This window comes from Xiphophorus hellerii, chromosome 5, assembly GCF_003331165.1.
Source record: "Xiphophorus hellerii strain 12219 chromosome 5, Xiphophorus_hellerii-4.1, whole genome shotgun sequence".
Taxonomy (NCBI): domain Eukaryota; kingdom Metazoa; phylum Chordata; class Actinopteri; order Cyprinodontiformes; family Poeciliidae; genus Xiphophorus; species Xiphophorus hellerii.
This window is the reverse complement of record NC_045676.1, coordinates 13132340-13151589: the sequence shown is the minus strand read 5'-3', so window position 1 is coordinate 13151589 and position 19250 is coordinate 13132340. Positions and strand designations below refer to the sequence as shown.

General features: G+C 41.0%; 1 protein-coding gene across 1 annotated transcript; it reads left to right on the top strand.

Annotated features, from left to right (window-relative positions):
• Nucleotides 1-463: 463 nt before the first annotated feature.
• polq (polymerase (DNA directed), theta) lies at nucleotides 464-19203 on the top strand. Its single transcript, XM_032562077.1, has 35 exons — nucleotides 464-715; nucleotides 826-925; nucleotides 1014-1480; nucleotides 1568-1803; nucleotides 2839-3015; nucleotides 3102-3232; nucleotides 3323-3479; nucleotides 3745-3856; nucleotides 3924-4125; nucleotides 4582-4723; nucleotides 4928-5074; nucleotides 5149-5361; nucleotides 5458-5600; nucleotides 6252-6441; nucleotides 6669-6811; nucleotides 6947-7140; nucleotides 7282-7406; nucleotides 8342-8585; nucleotides 8957-10367; nucleotides 10813-12166; nucleotides 12253-12384; nucleotides 12469-12671; nucleotides 13908-14115; nucleotides 14199-14392; nucleotides 14506-14634; nucleotides 15214-15388; nucleotides 15519-15642; nucleotides 16645-16739; nucleotides 16840-16922; nucleotides 16999-17100; nucleotides 17186-17297; nucleotides 18039-18163; nucleotides 18258-18393; nucleotides 18489-18595; nucleotides 18669-19203. The coding sequence occupies exons 1-35, from the start codon at nucleotides 651-653 to the stop codon at nucleotides 18780-18782; spliced, it is 7992 nt and encodes a 2663-aa protein (XP_032417968.1). The 5' UTR covers nucleotides 464-650; the 3' UTR covers nucleotides 18783-19203.
• The last annotated feature ends 47 nt before the right edge of the window (nucleotides 19204-19250 follow it).

The following is a 19250-nucleotide window of genomic DNA, read 5'->3' as shown; positions in this document are numbered from 1 at the left end:
TCTGTCAGCAGAGATGGTATTCCACAGTAACATGTCCTAGGTAACATCATCAGTTATTAGCAAGTACTGCTAATCCACCTCATTTGCTTTTGCTGCTCTGACTGCCTTTAAGTTTAGAAAGCCAGGCTTAGAGATAGTGGATGATTAAAACGTCCTCCTTCTCTCTCTGCTCTTTGGTCCTACCCTTCATTAGCATAATATAATATAATATGATATGATATATGATATGATATGATATGATACAATTTAACATAATAAAATATAACATATCAATTGTAAAGTATTAATTTCTTTTAATACTGCGGTTGAGTTTGTAACACTTGGTACCTATATTATCCGTATTTATTATATTAACACATATGCGTTATTGTTAATATCCATAAAAAGCAGGACTTTAGACGGAACCTTTGCAAAGAGCAGCCAAGATTCAGTCGGACAGTTTTAGTAGAGCACAGGGGTGGGACTCCGGCGGTATTTTTGATTTAATGTTTGTTTAGCTCTGCCTAGCGGAGCGTTTATACTTAGCAACCAAAACAAACGAGACTTGTTGTTGTCTCTTTCAACAACATGAGTTACAGTTTATAATTCAGTGTAAAGAGCTGCAGAGCTTCTTGTCAGGTCAGTTATTCTGAAGTTAGATAAACTTCAGAATGACCTCGGGTTCTCTGAAAAAGAAAAGTTACCTGGGACAGCACCAGATCAAGAAGAAGACGAGGTACGTGCAGATCGCTGAAATCTTGAGTCCTGATTGTGATTGATGCCTGAAAACAGCCAATAGTTTGATATCTGATTATGTCTGTTAAGATGAACTTATTGTGAACACAGCATCCTAGGCAACAATGAGCCACTGGACGGAGAAATGCTGCTGCAGACAACATCAGGGAAAACAAATAGACCTATAAGCATGAATAAATGTAGCCTCATGGTAAGTGACATGGCCTTATTTTCTCTCCCATTCCTTTATGTGTTTATGGTAAACCAGACGAGGAAGACATAATATTTCTTTTTGTCAGGGTGGAGCAGTTCCTCTTCCATTGGGCGATTCCACTTTAACTCTTGACGAAGAAATGCTACAGGTTATGGATGCTGTTGATCTTTCTAAGGGTGAAGTTAAAAGGGATGTTAAGGAAAAACACATTTCAGATCCTTTTCCTCCTCCACGACCCACTACACCGAACGCACTCAGCAAAATGGAGAGAAACTCTGGAATGATGAAGGACCGGGAAACTATTCCTTGCACAAATGGGGGGGTTGATCCTCTGCAGAGAGGCTGTAGATCTAGAGGGGATTCTAACAGACCAGGATGGAGCGCTGACTGCAAAGACCTGGCTCAGAAGCTTCTTTTCAGTGAGGACTCTGGTGAAGTAGACCATCCTCAGAGAGACCAGCAGAATAACCATTCAAATCATCTCTCTGCCTCTGTCTGCACTCTGCCTTGTATAGAAACAAGTAACAATCGAAAAGCAGACGGCTCCAGCAAGTAAGTCTTAGCTGAGGTATACCATTCTGCTTTACGTTTATTTTAGACGTCTCACTGACATTTCCTGCTCTCTTTGTTTAAATATAGGCAGAAACTCAGAAGACGAAACTCTCCTCCCAGTGATAAGAAAGCTAACTCGAGTGAGAACATCAATCCATCTCTGGATGTATCTACAAAATATATTTTATTCAGTCCTACCCGCCTCGCAGCAGCCAGGCGAAGGGCCAAACTTCAGCAGTCGTTACAGAATCAGTCTGCATCTGTACTCACAGTGCCCAGCGGCCTGGAGCTCAGCATGCTCAGCGACACACTTCCTCCACCAGGTGCAGTGTTGAAGTCTTATGTTTTACTTAATTCTTGTGCTCATTCATTTGTTTTGATCTTTTTTTAAAATTATTTTTACATTGAACAAGGCTATATTAATCATTAAGATGCAGAAAATGAATGAGAGCCACTTTGCTATAACACAGTGCCTTGAAAAAGTATTCACTTAAATTTTCTCACATTATGTCACATTACATCTGCACACTTCATTTACGTATATTTTTGTCAGGCAGAGAATGAGAAGCTGATCAGATCAGATGTGAAGACAGTTGGAGCAAAAATACAGGAGAATAATATAAGAAAACCTATTAGAGGCTGCATGAAAATGGATTGGATTCACTTTCTGTTAGAATAACAACCATAAGCATACAGCCCGAGATACTCGGTTAAAGCATATATGTGTGTAAGAGTGGCCCAGTCAAAGTCCAGTCTTAATTCCAGTTGAGCCCAAGACTGAAAGCATTGTTCAGTTTGTTATTTTAATTTCTCCCCACTGTTTCTATGAGAGCAGTAGTAATTATGAATGTCTTTGAAAATATTAATAATTGCAGTTAATGTGTGCTGCATAGTAATAAAATTGAACTATGTAAGGAATTTTGTGTCATGAAGTAGCCTAGTTAACAACTGCATAGTTTCTTTGACGACAGTGATGTTCTATCACTGCCAATTTATTGAGAAAAATGATCAAATGTCAATTGTCAAATACTTTTTTTTATCACTTCTTTTGGTATCACAATAAATACTTTAAATTTACTGTAGTTGTACTATGACAATATGTGAAAAAGTTTAAAGTATATGAATTCAAGGCACTTTATGTTGACCAAAAAGACTAATTAAGACAGTCTTAAAGCAGATTCTGTTGACAGACAGACCAAATTACCTCTGAAACTTTATTTAAATGAACCAAAAAACTGGAGAACTCTGTAAATCAGGAGCTTTTAGAGAAGAGGACCACTTTACAGATAAAATCTTTAAAACCTCTTTGAAAAGTATAAATTTCTATCATGCCGTGACAATTTTGATCTCCGCCACAGGCGTGGCCTTGTGTGCTCCTGAGCAGCAGGCTGAAAAGCTGCTGTTATCCAGCTGGGGCTTACCAAAGCCTGTTCTAGAGCGCTACCAGAAACACGGAGTCACTCAGATGTTTGAATGGCAGGCTCAGTGCCTCACTGTTGGACAGGTTTTGCATGGAGGGAACCTTGTGTACTCTGGTGAGGGCAGCAATATTTATCTGCAGTATAACTCCCAGAACAGGGCACTTTTCTCATTTTATCTCACAATGTGTTTTTAATTTAAGCCCCCACCAGTGCTGGCAAAACTCTGGTTTCGGAGCTGCTGATCCTGAAGCGCGTGCTGGAGACCAAAAGAAAAGCGCTTTTCATTTTGCCATTTGTGTCTGTGGCCAAAGAAAAGATGCACTACCTTCAGGTGATGGAGAGGGGGAAAATTTGTGCATTTTATTTTTAATTTCAGTATGTTTTTGGAGCTAACTCTGTTTTTGTTTCTGTTACTCTGCAGAGCGTGTTTGAAGAGGCTGGGATTCGTGTGGAGGGCTACATGGGGAGTACTTCGGCTGCAGGAGGGTTCACCACGTTGGATGTGGCTGTTTGCACCATAGAAAAAGCCAATTCTTTAATTAACAGACTGATTGAAGAAAATAGCATGGGTCTACTAGGTAATATACCTGTCCCAGATCATTTTGAATTGTTAAAAGTCAAGGAAACTGCAACATTTGACCTTTCTTACTTAGATTACTTTCACATGCTGAATTAAGCAAATTTTTTGCTTTACAGTGTATAAAGACATAAGAACTCATATATTTAATAAAACAGTTACATGCTGAAATAAAGTACAAAGTTTTCTTTTTGCAGGTTTTATTGTATGTATTCATCATCACTGCATCGTAAAAATGACATATTGAATAATTTTTATTTTGCAAGGCATGGTGGTGGTTGATGAGTTGCATATGGTTGGAGATTCCGGAAGGGGATACCTACTGGAACTGCTCTTAACCAAAATCCGCTACATCGCACAGAAGCAGAACACGTCAGGGTCTGTGTCTCCCACTTTATCTTTTTAGCATTTCTTTATAAAACTTTAATGCTAACCAGTCCTACAGGTCTCTTTCAGAGGGCGTACAGATCATCGGTATGAGTGCCACTTTACCAAATCTCTCTCTGCTGGCTAGCTGGCTGAGTGCAGATTTATACCAAACAGATTACAGGCCTGTACCCCTGCAGGAACATCTCAAAGTGGGATGCAACATATACAACAAGAGCCTTTCCGTGGTTCGACAGTTTGCCCCTGCTCTTAATATTAAGGTAACCTGGGTGGGATGGACGACACAATAGAATGTTGTGAGTTATTTTTCATTCAGCCTTTTTCAGAGCGATGTTCCTTTGACCCTCTTCTTTGATGCAAAGCTAGCCTCTACTGAATGACGTTAGCAGCTTTTGCATCTAGTCATATTACATCTTTGTAACCAATCACAATTATCATATATTATGACTCTTCTGCAGGCATTTTAACTATTATAGTTATAAAAAATGTTAAAAAACAGTTTTATTCACATTGAATTTTACAACCAAATTTCAAATTAACTGATTATATGCTAGATATACTAGATATATTAAGAGTAAGGCTTTCTTTAAGAGTAAGTCAAATCAAAATTCAAATGATCTATATGTCATGATACATCCCAATTGTTTTAGTAATAGCATTATTTGGTTGTTTTTGACTAGCCATTACATGCTTGTGCACGTATGACTCTGTTAAAGGGTGACGACGATCATATTGTGAGCTTGTGTTATGAAACTGTGAACGAAGGCCACTCTGTGCTGCTGTTCTGTCCCTCGAAGAACTGGTGTGAAAAGCTGGCTGATACCATCGCCAGAGCATTCTTTAACCTCAGACATGCAGGTATTTAAAAATACAATAACTATCACTCTATATTATCAGTTACTGTGTGTTTGTTTTTTTTAGATAAAACAAGCTTAGATGACGAAGGAGTGTTTAAGTTATAGTGTGAATGTTTAACCCGTTTTTTTTATTTTTTATTTGAGTTTGGTATTCTACTTAAATGACAAGTGTCAATATTTCTGGGTGGCGTTTTATTTCTTCCAGATCTTCAGGGAGAAGCTGTGCCTCAGCCTGTGTGTCTAGATACAGAGGGCTTAGATGATGTTATAGCTCAGCTGAGGCGAACTCCAGCTGGTCTTGATCCCATCCTACAGTGCACTGTCCCATGGGGGGTGGCCTTCCACCACGCCGGTGAACACTCAGTCCTTCATCAACGCTGAAATGTAACCTGTCTAGTTTGTGATTAAGAAAGTTTCACTCTGCAGGGTTGACATTTGATGAGCGGGATGTGCTGGAGGGAGCTTTTCGTCAGGGATTGATCAGAGTTCTGGCTGCCACCTCCACCCTTTCATCTGGAGTCAATCTTCCGGCTCGCAGGGTCATCATTCGAACTCCAACTTTTAACGGACGCTTGCTGGACCCGCTCACATACAATCAGATGGCTGGACGAGCAGGGAGAAAAGGAGTGGACACCAAAGGTATCTCAACAGGGAGAAGTTCACTGTGCCTAGTAATTTGATACTGTGGAGATTTGAAGTATCTTTTATAGTAATGTTTCTATTCTTTTCCTCTAGGTGAAAGTGTGCTTGTGTGTAAGCAGAATGAACGTCAAAAGGGTATTAGTCTCCTTAGGGGAGTTCTTCAGCCAATCAGCAGCTGCCTGGTGAGACGAGAAGGCGAGGGTGTAACCACCAGCATGCTGAGAGCGATCCTGGAGGTAGGATTAATATTAATAAAGAAAACAATGGATGACTCAAGCATTTTCTCCCTTTTGTGTAATAACACAACAAACTTGTGAAATTAATTTATCTTACATTGCATTTCTCTTATTTTTGTTACGCTATAACCCCAACCTTCAGTGCATTTAATTTGAATTTTGATCTAACATGTCAATACAAAGTTATGGATTTTGTAAAGTGAAAGGCAAGGGAAGCAGTGAGAAAGATAAATCTCTACCAGCTCTGCCCTGTGGGAAATTTTGTCCCATTATTTTAACAAAATTGCTTAAGCTGAGCCAAATTGGCTACAGAACATCCATTCTTGACTCTTGCTGTAGGTTCAGTTAAATTTAGGTCTGGACTTTGACTAGACCACTCTCACAAATGAATATTCTTTGATCTAAAATTATAGTTCTGGTTGTATGTTTAGTGTTGTTGAACCTCCACCTCAGTTTCAAGCCTTTCTACACACCTTAACTTTCAGATTTTTAGCAATAAAAATGTGGTGTTTATTTACTCTTCACAATAATACTCTGCTTTGTAATCATCTATTACATAATTAAAAACATACACTAAAACATATGCTTGTAATGTGTAAAAAAAAATGTTTAAATTTCTTTGCTTAATTTTATGAAACCACCTTCTTTCAGATTATTGTTGGAGGTGTGGCCAGCTCTCCACAGGATGTGAGGTTGTACGCCTCATGCTCCCTTTTAGCTGCCAGCATGAAAAGTGACAACAAGACCGAATCTAATGAGCAGACCAGCAAAGGAGCTATTGAGGCTTGTGTTGAATGGCTGATGGGAAATGAATTTATTAGTATTCAACAGGATGGGCAAGGTAATGCCAAGGTTTACTAATCTTATTAAATTTAGATTTATTCTTTAAATTTATCACAAAATGTTTAGAAAACTTCCAGTAATCTTTAATTTACTCTAAAAAAACTCAAATTTGAGTTGAAAGTATGAAATATATTCACATATTTTATCATCACAGCTTGAGCCTTATGGTTTTGAGTTTTCTTATGTTTTCTAATTATTTTCATGGTTCTGTTTCTTCACCTCCAGATGAGCAGTATTGTCCAACCCAACTGGGTGCTGCCACTCTTTCTTCATCCCTCTCTCCTCCAGAGGCTTTGGGAATATTTGCAGACCTCCAACGGGCAATGAAGGGATTCGTACTCGAAAATGATTTGCACATTCTGTATCTGGTATGCATGAAATAACCTAGCAGCGAATAAATCACATTCTGCTAATTGTGGTAAAATTTTAGACTTATATTTCTTGTAAGGCAACAAAAAGGAGTTCTTTGTAAAGCCATAAAAGTCCTGTTTCTAAATTTTCAGATTACACCACTGTATGCGGAGTGGACTACAATAGATTGGTATCAGTTTTTCTGCCTGTGGGAGCAGATGCCTTCCTCGATGAAGAGAGTGGCGGAGCTGGTTGGTGTCCAGGAAGGCTTTCTTGCACGATCTGTCAGTGGCAAACTTGTTGCCAAGACTGAAAAGCAGCTCAGACAGATGGCCATTCATAAACGGTAAAGCGCCTATTTAAAAGCTGATTTTGCAGAGAAGAGAAGTAAATGTAAGAATATTTATGATAAAATAAACTGCAGCAAGGTTAATGGGTGATAACTTATAAAAATTCTACTGAACCTAACTTTCAGCTCTTTTCTCAGGTTTTTCACAACCCTTGTTCTCCAGGATCTGGTCAGCGAAGTTCCTCTGGGAACTGTTGCTTCTAAGTACAACTGCAATCGAGGACAGCTGCAGTCTCTCCAGCAATCTGCTTCCACATATGCAGGTACATACTTGAGTGTTGTCATGTGCCTTTTGTAAACCTCATGATCACTATGTAAATATATCACTTTAAACTCTACACAAGGGTTTAGTTAAGAGAGCAGCAACACGGATCAGAAACACTTTTCCACATGTGCTACCTGCAGCTACAGCCAAATGTCTGGGAAGTGACTTAAATGTTGTTGTGTGTGATCTTTTAATGACCTTCATTTGCAGATACATGAGGTGCACGTGAAACAGTATATCTAAATGTTCAATGTTCTTATAGAGGTGTTTTCTTTGACAGGTTTTTTGACTGCAGCTTCAATCTTGTTGAATTTCTGCTTTAAGTTGCTCAAAGGTTGTTGGTTTCTGCTTTTACTTCTGATTTATGAGAACTGCCCGCAGTTTCCTAATGGGCTGAGGAGATCCCTACTTATAGGCCCAGCATTACAAAGATGGAATATTTGCAGTGCTTAATAAACCAAGGCCACATTTCAGCACATTTCATCAACAAGACAATTCAGAGCCCTTTACATAATGAAAACATAAACAAGTATAGATCATCATTGTAGAGTGATTTGTTGTTTACTGTAGTATTCTTGGGCAGGTTTGGGAATAAACCCAGTCCCTTGATGAGAAGCAAACCCACCAGTTCATTGTGTGAATTCATGGTAGTTCTGATGATTTTCTGCTTACAGTTAATGAAAACTATGATACTGAAGATTAGAATAATCAGAACAGTAAAAAAAAACACTGTTTCATAATAAAGACTATTTTCAAAAGGTATTTCATAATCTGACTCTGGACTATTCTAATGTATCGACTATGACTGTACACCATTTGTGGTTTCTTGCCATGTTAAAACTGCCTGAACACTGAAAAGCTGAATAATTTCGCTGTCAGGATTGTTGACATTTATCTCAGTGTGAAACTCTCAGACCCGCTGTCGTCTTTCAGGAATGGTGACCGTGTTCTGCAAGCGTCTGGGCTGGCATAACATGGAGCTGCTGTTGTCTCAGTACCAGACCAGGCTGAGCTTTGGGGTCCAGAGAGAGCTCGTCGATCTGGTTCGGATTTCCCTTCTGAACGCAACGCGAGCCAGAGCGCTCTACGCCCAGGGGCTCTGCACTGTAGCTGAAGTAGCCCGGGCCACAGTTCCTGACGTGGAGAAAGCGTTAAGGAACGCCATCCCATTCAAGAGGTAGACTGGATTATGTATTTTCTATAAAATTTTTAGAATGCTGGTATTTTTCCAAGAAGAGCAAATGTAATTCTGTTAAGAAACCCATTAAATCTCAACGCAAAATGTTGAGATTTAATTGGTTCACATTGTATACACAAAGTTCACATTGTCCATCTGTGAATTAGAATTTCTTTTCTGAGAACGGACCAGTTTTGCTTGACCCATCCCAATACCTGAAATTAATTACAGCTTCATCAACAAGCACGATCAAAGATTCAGAAAACATTATTAATCCCAGAGTCATAAAGTAAATCTAAGCACATAATAAAAAAAATAAACAAATTTATGTTTAATCTAACAATCATTAATAGTAAGCTTTAATTTGTCAGTTCTAAACGAGCGGTGGATGAGAGCGAGATGGAGGCGGCGGAGAGGCGGAACCTGCGCTGTGTGTGGGTCACCGGTGGACGGGCTCTGACAGAACAGGAAGCAGCTGCTGAGATCGTCTCTGAAGCGAGGCTCCTCCTTCAAGAGGACCTGGCTCAGCTTGGAGTTCACTGGGATCCATCAATACTTCCTCCACAGTCCTCCTCTGAAAGTAGCTCTGACGATTACACCAGTGGGGATTCAGATGCTTCGTCTGCCTCTTACGTCAGCCCACACCAATCACCAACAGATAGGACTAAAAAGCATCAAGCGAGAAAGCGCAGGGATAAGAGGAAAGTCAGTGAGAATCATGGAGAGGAGGTTAGGAGAGATGCAGAAATCGACAAAAGGATTACTGATGGGAAAGACGTGTTAGAAGGAAAAACAATGAAGCAAGATGTGATGAAATCTGAATTCTGTGAAGTTCTAGTAGAAAGATCTGACGAAAGAATAAAAGCAAAACCAAAGACATCAGGCCAAAATGATGCTGAACATGCAGAGAAAAAACAGGAAAACAAAGGGGAAATGTTGGAAAAAAACAAAATACAAGAAGAAGAGATGAATAAAGGAAACAAACAAATTGGAGAAGCAAATCTTCCCCATTTAAATACCCCTGCTCCTGAAAGGAGCCTAACACAAGAGCTTGCTGACATTATTCCCAGCCCTCTCCCTCAGCTGCCCCCTCAGGCTCAGCCCCTATCCTCTCCAACCCCGGCCCCACGGTTCAGACCCCTGATTTCTCGCTTAGAGCCACAACAAAGCACAGCAAAAGCAGACTTTTCTTCATCCCCTCTGCAGCCAGGGAGACTAAAACACTCGATCGCATTAAGCAAAATCCTCCAGTCAATACAAACTGATCGGGCTCTGCAGGATCAGTTGCAGCCTGCTGACAGATTACACTCAAAAGCCCAAAACAGAACGCCTGTAACCTCTCAAGAAAAGTCAGATGATAGTTCTACACCTACGCATGCAGATCTGTCAACATCTTCTCCTACCTCTGCTCCCCTGTTCACTCCCGAGGCCAAACGAAGAAGAACCGAAGCCAGAGGGGTAGATACGTTTTCATCTCCTGAGCTGTACGCAGGCAGTAGGACTGATGAAGTGGGGCAGGATGGTGTGGAAGAAGAAAGTTTCAGCAAAAGCTTTGACTTGGACACTCAGACAGAAAGAATTATAGCTCAGCATGAGTTCAGTGGCATAGCTGCAGAAACAGATGAGGGAGTAGAACCGCTGAGGGTACAAGAGGAGGATTCAGTAGAGGGAGCTGAACATGACAGAAGAAATGAAGCTGAAGGCCTTCAGACAGTGTCTCCCAGATTCAATATTTCTGTGACAGAAAGCCAACTGGAGCTCATCCTTAACACAAACCACAAAGTAAGTAATGGCATCATTTCCAGTGACCTCCAGAAGTATTCACACCACTTAAACTTTAAAAAAAAAAAAAGTTTTATTATGTACTAGAAGTCTAAATCAGCAGCTCTATTATGATACAATATCATTTTGGTTTGTTTGGATGACAATGCAATGTTTTTTGAAATCACAAAATCTGTCATTATATGAGTTTGATTCAAATCACAAATCAGTGATCAATATGATGTGAGATGATACCCCCATCTAATTAAATTATTTACAAATATATGTTTTTACAAAACCAATTAAAATATCATTTAACCCCAAGAAATACATTAAAGTTTGTGGACAGTAATGAAACAATGTGGAAAATATGAAGCGGTGTGAATACCTTTGCAAGGCTCTGTGTGATATAAATGCCTGGAAGCATTTTGAGCATCATTAAATCTATGACATTGGTGTCTTTCAGATAGCTCCCAGTCCAGCTGGAAGAAGAAACGACCAAGATAAAGACCAAAACACACGCGACAATCGGCTCCCTAACAATAACGAGGCTGCAGCAGAGAGTCCAAACAGAAGCAGCAGCTTCCTGTTCGACAGCATGTACGACAGTCTTCTCCTGGAGGCTCTGCAACCAAACCAGGTACTTGAACCAGCAGGTGAAGAAGAATCTCCTAGCCTACGTCCCGCTCCGTCAGCCCAGCAGAGGCGACTCAGTGAGTTTCTCGCCAATCAGGAGGCGGAGGAGCAGGAGGCGGTCCAGTGGGGCGAGTCCTTCTTCAATCTGTCCGAGTGGGGGGACTCGCTCTTGGTGGGTGAACACTTTCTGGAGAGGCAGAGTTTACCGAGACACGCAGAGAGAACTGAAGAAAACCAAGAGCTGCAGCGACCAAACGAAGATGAAGATCTGATTTTAAAATCCCAAAATGAGTCTGACGAGGAGAAACAAGGCAATGATCAGCCTTGCAATCAAAATGATCAACAATTTACTGAGAAAGGTTTAGATGAGGGCAAAACTGCACAGCAGGTTGAAAAGAAAACCAATGAAGAAAAAGAAAATAACGGGGAAAATTTAGTTGTCAAACACCTGCTTGTCCAAAATTCACCTGAAAGTGCTTTTTATTGCAGCCCTGGGTTACAGGAAATCTTTGACCGCTGGCCTAGTATGTCTGACCAGCCAGGTGCCGCTGTTTCAACCACAGCAGATGCTTCAGAGTTACCCCGTCCAGCGACACATCTGGACAGAAAGAGGAAAAAATCCCAACATCCTGACGCTTCTCAAACGGTACAGGTCACAGAGAGACCAGGCTCTGCCGGTGACCTTATTCCCCCAACGCAGGCCACGCCCCCTGTCTCACCAAGAGTGAAACTAACCACCTCCTCTGTCCACACACCTGTCGTCGCTCAGCCTCTCAAACAGTCGACGCCCTCAAACCATCTTCAAGAAAAACGCACCACATCCCATGCTGCGAACAGTCACTTGAAGGCGGCTGTTTCGTTTTTTGATAGCAGACTGCAGAAAAACCTCTGCCTCCCTCCAGAGAGTGTCGCCTCTCCACCGTCCCCCCAGCCCAGACCTCCATCTGACACCGAGTCCTCTTTGAGCCCCGAGGGTTTCTCTCTCCAGCTGTCCCAGGAGGCCTCCATCTGTTGCAGCAACTCTGGGAGCTTTTCCATCATAGACGTGGCGAGCGACAGACGCCTTTTTGATACTTTCATTAAAGAGTGGAAAACAAAAGAGCGGTTCTCTATTGCTTTGGCTTGCGAGAAGAGAGAGTGCGGGCAGCACCCTGAGGATGAAATAGGAGGGAAACACAAGAGAGGTGAGCAAAAAGTTTAAGAAAATATTTTATCTTCTCTTATAGTCTTTGTTAAGAATGTTTATTTTTTGCATTTTCTTCCTGTTCAGCATCAGAAGCTCATCTAAAGCTTGATGGTTTTCCAGTAAGAGACACCGAAGGCCTTACTTTGACTGGACTTTCTGTCTGCTGGGGAGCCAGAGATGCATACTATATTTCTCTACAGCAGGAGCAGAGAAAAGGTGTTGATAAAAACAGGCACCCTGACGCAAAGTTCCCCCTTTATAAATATGTGTCCATAGCTGAAGCTGTCTGATCCCCATCAGGTCTGAGCTCCAGTCTGGCTCCTCCTCCACTCGATGATGCTCTGCCGGTAAGGGAAAGGCTGGAGCAGGTGAAGGTCTGTCTGTGCGGACAGTTGACCCGTCTCAAGGGCCGTGTGGCCGTCGTGTATAACATCATCAAGGTGTACAAGAGGCTGGTACAGAGCTGTGGCATCAGCCTGGAGGGAAATTGTGAGGATCCAAAGGTGGGAGAAGTAAAAAGTTAGAAACAACTGTTTTTATTAGGATTGGTTGTGATGCACTATATAGGGAGAAATTGTAAAGTGAAAGAAAAATGTCACATTTTTATACAAATGAGACTCTCAGAAGTGTGTCATGCATTTGTATTGAGCCTGCCTGTGTCAATACTTGGTTAAACCCAAACAACAATTTTGCTCTTGGTCTTCATGATGTTATGATTAGGGTTGGTTTTCTGAGTGGACAGCTACTGCAAACTTTTAAGAGTATATTTAGCAAATGTCTGAAAACTGAAATGAGGAGAGGAAATCTGGCAGGAACAAACCCCAGAAATTTTGCATGAAAGCATCTGAAACTAATTTTGACAAGAATTTCCATATCTGTCTATTATATTCGACATTAGTAGAACATTAGATTCTTGAAATATGGAGGTACTGTTTTTATTTGACGAATAGAAACTAAACTAAACTGATCCTCATCTCGGCCCCTTCACACTTGGCTGTTAACCACTCCAGCAAAAGTTGTAGATCGCGACCTGATGAACCTAACAGGACGACATTATCTACAACAAGCAGAGATGCCATCCTAAGGCCACCAAAACAGATCTCCTCAACACCCTGGCTGTGTCTATAAATTCCATCCATAAAAGCAATGAACAGATTCGGTAACAAAGGGCAACCTTGGCAGAGTCCAACTCTTACTCGATTTACTGCCGGCAATGCGGACCAGACTCTGACACCGGTCATACAGGGACCTAACGGCCTTTATCAAAGGGCCCAGTACCCCATACTCCCAGAGAACCCCCACAGGGCTTCCCGAGGGACATGGTTGAACGCTTTCTCCAAGTCCACAAAACACATGTAGTATATTGGTAGGGCGAACTCCCACGAATCCTCCAGGACCCTGCTGAAGGTGTAGGGCTGGTCCAGTGTTCCACGACCAGGACAAAACCCACTCTGCTCTTCCTGAATCTGAGGTTTGACTATCCGACAGACCCTCCTCTCCAGGACTCCTGATTAGACCTTGCTAGGGAGGCTTAAGAGTGTGACCCCTCTGTAATTGGAGCACATTCTCCAGTCCCCCTTTTTTTATTAACCAATAACTTTCCCACTGTGGTGTCCTAGTCTTCTTCTGGACTTTATAATTTTTTCATCTTTGGAATTATTATTAGTATTTAAAAATTGGAATCAAATTCAGAGGGAAATTGTAAGGAATGTAAATAATCATGCATCTGTCCATCCCAGGTTGCCTGCTGGCTGCTGGATCCTGGCAGTGAGGAAAGAACTCTTCCCAACATGGTGACTGTCTATTGTCCCGAAGAATTACCCCTGCTGGATGGTCTCGGGAACGCACTTTCCCACTGTCCTCGAGTCAGGGCTGCAACCAAGAGCGTCCTCATACATGCTGTGATGAACCATCTCTCCGGTCTGCTGGAGCAAGACGGCACACTGGGTAGAAATGCTGCGTCTGTAAAGCCAGTGGTGAAAATGAGGTGTTCAGTGATGGTTTTCAGTAATCCTATATGACTCTGTCAGATGCGTTTAGGAGGATAGAGATGCCTTCCCAGGTTTGTCTGGCTCTGTTAGAACTGAACGGCGTTGGCTTCAGCGTGGAGGAGTGTGAGAGACAAAAACATGTGATGCAGGCCAAACTGTCGGCGCTGGAAGCTGAGGCTTACAGCCTGGCTGGACACACCTTCTCCCTCACAAGTGTTGACGACATAGCACAGGTCCAACTCTTCTCATCTTCCCCAGCTGACTTAGTAAAATGCAAATAGATCAACAAAGAAAAAAAAAACCCCCAGAGGATTTAATGACGTATTTTCTTACCTTGTCACGATAGGTGTTGTTTTTGGAGCTTCATCTGCCTCCAAACGGAGACATAAGTGGACCAAGAAATAAGAAGACTCTGGGTTACACCAGGAGAGGCGGCGGCAGAGTACGACTTGGGAAGCAGTTCAGCACTACTAAGGTGAAACCAATTAGCTACGAAACTGTTTAGTAATCCTTTTTGTCTTTTAAATTAAACTGAAAAGTAAATTGGGGTTTACTGTTTTAATTGTCTTATGTAGAAATATTAATCTAAAGAGACAAATTGTAACAATGTTGAATCAGACTCAATATTATTTCTTATTACTATTTATTAAAGTCAGAAGTTTACATAAGTTTCTTAAGTATTTGGTAGCTTTTGAACTGTGATTTGGGTCAAATGTTTTGAGTTTGCTCACACAAACGTCTCACAATAGTTTACTGGAATTCAAGTCCCTTCGTTTTGTGATTTTAACTGATCTAAAACAAGAGAGGTTTGGTCTGATTTAACTTGAGACAGTGAGAAAAAAGAATTATCTTTTTATTCAGTGCATGCAAACGTCTGGTTTCAGCTGTATGTATGCTATAGATTAGAAACCTGCGTATTTTGTTTGTCTTAAGATGTATAAAATATCTTGTTTGACTGCCTGAATCATGTTAGGCAACTTCGTTAAATCAAATTCACTGGATTTTGCTTGAAGCAAAGAAGTCTTAGTTCTAAAATATACACTTCCTTTTTCAGGATGTTTTAGAAAAACTTCGTTCCCTGCACCCTTTGCCAGCTGTAGTCCTGGAGTGGCGGAGAATCACCAACGCCTTGACTAAAGTGGTGTTTCCCCTGCAGAGGGAGAAGCAGTATCATCCTACCTTGGATATGGACAGAATATACCCCATCGCACAAACACACACGGCAACAGGTGCAACACAGAGCGTCTGTGTTTACAAGGCTTCACTGAAACCAGACTGTTTAACCTGGTTATTATGAATCATTTTTATTCAACTTTTATTCATTCTAACCAATGGATTTAACCAGATTCCTATGTTCAGGTAGAGTGAGCTTCACTGAGCCAAACATCCAGAACGTCCCCAAAGATTTTGAGATTTGCATGCCTACAGAGGTCGGAGAAAGCCCTCCTTCTCAGGGTGGCTTCCAGATGCCCAACAAACTGGGGTAGGTGCACTCTAGGTCGGTTTTCCTGGCTTTTCATTCCCAGTGATTTGCAGTAGTTTTCATCCTTTTTCACATTTTGCCTACTTGTGTATATGTATACGGCTGTTATGTAAAGGTCTCTTGTTGAAGAAAAGTCACGACATCTCATTTTCATTTTGCCACAGGTTATGTGTGGCAAAGTGTGGAATAAAGTGCTCTGCACTGTGGTGAAAATCTGGGGAGAGAATCAGTTAAAATGCAGCAGAGTTGGAGCTACAAAAGATTGATTTAGATCAATGCATAATGGCCTAGTCAAAGCCCAGACCTATATCAGTTTGGGACAACCACTTTTGACCCAAGTGCCACAGTTGCTCATGAAAGTAATTAAGAATCAGAATCGGTTTTATTCATGAAGCAAGAAAATTGACTTCAGTTTCACTTTGCTCTCAGTGAAAATATTTAAAATATTAAAAAATAGAAAATAAAAAGTGAAAGTTTCTTTTCCTTTCTTGCAAATATGTATGCATACAGTGTTTTTATAAATGAGGTTTACAAGACTGAATTATTGCTAATATGCATGGCATTATTCTGGCGCTCTGTTAAGTGTTGATCACAGAGGATCAACCTGGGGAGAGAAACTGTCTCTGTGGCGGCTAGTTAGCACCGAGCTAAAGGTAAAAGCCTTAAAAGTTTGTATCCAGGATTTATTCTGTTTTGTAGATAGTAATCTAGGAGGAAAAGGCACAATGTACCTGTTTTACCCCTTAATTCTCTTCCTGTGTTTTTGTTATTTTAACCTTTCACATAATTTTAAATCATGTAAAACTTTCTCTCTTTAGATAAGAGTCTGTCTCCATTAATTAAAACAACATTGTCATATTTTTTTATGTTCACAATTATGAACAAGAACTTCCTGGTAGTTCCATCTGCTGCCTAAGAAAACGGATTAAATCAGATTTAATGGGTTTTATTTGACATTGACAGGAAGGAATGAAGATGACTGATCTGTTTCTGTGTTTACAGAAAGAGGAGAAACTCTGCTGCTCCTTTTCCTGCAGCTGCGGGACAAGGCCCGGCCTTCTCCGTCAGCATGAGACATGCATTTATTCCCTTCTCAGGTTTAAATCAGCATGCTGTATTCTCATGACATATGTAGACATTTTCTCAGTGGCTTTGTTTCAACCCTAATTGTCCATGTTTTCCTGTATAAAACTGAAGGAGGAATGATACTGGCAGCTGATTACTCTCAACTGGAACTGAGAGTGCTGGCTCACCTCTCGAAGGATCAGCGCCTCCTGCAGGTCAGCGGTGTAGCAAAACAATATAATAAATAAAATTGTTAACAAATAACTTACTGACGCACTGTGTGCTGCCAAGGTGCTGAATGGAGGAGCTGACGTGTTTCGTTGCATTGCTGCTGAGTGGAAAAATGTTGACCCAGAGTCTGTGCAGGACAGCCTCAGACAGCAGGCAAAACAGGTTGGGATACGGAGAGCAGCAGATGTGGGGATGTGATGATTTATTTTATAACCTCTGATGATCGTGCGTTCTTCTTTGCTAAAAGATTTGCTACGGCATCATCTACGGAATGGGAGCAAAGTCACTTGGGGAGCAAATGGGAGTAGAGGAGAACGACGCAGCCTGCTACATCGAGAGTTTCAAAGCACGATACAAAGGTATGGAGACATCTGCAACACTACTGAGCAGCATAGCAGAAATAAACAGGATACGTTTACTGTACGTTGAAGTTTTCCTGATATTGTGTTGTTGCAGGATTCAACTCTGCCCCATATAGGTTTTGTATTGAGGAGAAGTTTAATAAGATTGGTCGTAGTCCTCATTATTCCATACATGTAAAAACCACCAGTACCTTCAGTAGTGAAACAGACTCGCAGCATGATGAGTTTGTTGTGTTTTTACCTGAAAGTTTCACCTCGACTCAGACATGTTGAGGTTAAATTGTATTTTTATTGTTTGACCTTAAAAAGAAACCTTCTGGTTTTAAAAAATACCTGAAGTTGACTGTATTGGCACATTCCAGTGACTGACCTCGGCCAATTTGACCAACAGTCTTCTTCAGTCTGGATGGAACAATAACATCTTTGAAGCAACCCAGTCACTGGAATCTGATAGATGATAATCTGTGGAGGAAGCTAAAGATTAGGGTGATGATGAGGAGACTTAAGAGCTCATCAACAAAGATAAATAATCAAAATGACAGTGGAAACCTGTTGGTCACTGATTATAAGAGGAGTTTGTTATTTAGATGTAAAACATGTTCAAGACTGATTCTGCTTATAATTAGTTTCTTTTGAAAAATGCTTGCCTCTTTTCATATGAGAAGACTTCCTGGTTGAATGAAAATAAATTCAAATATCTTCAAATCCCTCTTACCAGCATTCTGTCTCGTTTTTCAGGGATCAACACTTTTCTTAAACAGACTGTAAAGAAGTGTTTAAAGGACGGCTATGTTCAGACGCTGATGGGCCGCCGGAGATATTTAGCTGGGATCTCCAGCACGAATCCACACGTCAAAGCTCATGTGAGCAAACCTGACAATTAAGGCTTAGTGGTAAAATAACACAAAAAGCTTACTTCTGTTTCTTTGCCTCTCGACTCCTGTGCCATTCATTCAGGCAGAGCGGCAGGCGGTGAACACGACGGTGCAGGGTTCGGCAGCCGACATCGTCAAACTGGCTACCATCAACATCCAGAAACGGTTACGAAAAACGTATCCTGCGGCCCCATTGTCTCATCAACACACACACTCGGGTAAACTTCACACAATTCCTCCTTTTTTTTCGTATTTACACTTTCAGACTGTGACCTTTAACACCATCAACCTCAATTTGTAATTCCCCCTCCAGCTCACGGTCACCGCAGAATTGGGACGTCTCGGCTCAGGGGAGCCTATTTTGTCCTCCAGCTGCATGATGAGCTCATCTACGAAACCACAGAACAGGATCTCATACAGGTATTAGGAGCACTGTTTGGGTTATGACATGGAGAGCAGAAGGATGCTTTATTTTCTGACATTTTCTCGCCAGGTTGCACAGATAGTCAAAAGGGAGATGGAGTCAGCAGTGAAGCTGTATGTGAAGCTCAAAGCCAAAGTCAAAGTTGGACCCAGTTGGGGAAACCTGCAGGACCTCGATATATAAACTGAATCCTAAATGATGAAATGAACTGTAATGCTGCTTTGTAACTTTTGTATATACTTTCATCTGCACAAAAGATTTTTTAATCATATTGACGATGAGATGCGACATCTGACTAATCTGATTTTGTACATAAAGTCTACATTAATTTTGTATGTGCTTTATAAGCTGACAGAGATGCACCAATCATTTGGCTATATATACACAAAAATATTTCTCATTTTCAGTCTTTTAAGTATTTACACTAAATTGGATTTAAAGTCAAAAGCTCAAAAGAATCACTAAAACTGGTATTTGACCAGGAAAAAGCTTGATTGGTACATCTTTCACACTAACATGGAGGACGTCTGATGTGATGAATTGGAAATGTTTGCTATTTGAGTTGGATGATCATAAAGACTCACCAGGTTTGTTCTTGATTTTATCCTGAAGTCACATTTTATTGGACCATAGGTTGAGCTGGCTTTCACA

Excerpts from the sequence above, each read along its gene's own strand:
- polq (XM_032562077.1), top strand. The coding sequence starts at position 651 with ATGACCTCGGGTTCTCTGAAAAAGAAAAGTTACCTGGGACAGCACCAG. Across the intron at positions 1,804-2,838 it reads CGACACACTTCCTCCACCAG|GCGTGGCCTTGTGTGCTCCT; the intron begins GTGCAGTGTTGA and ends TCTCCGCCACAG. Across the intron at positions 12,385-12,468 it reads ACAGCAGGAGCAGAGAAAAG|GTCTGAGCTCCAGTCTGGCT; the intron begins GTGTTGATAAAA and ends GATCCCCATCAG.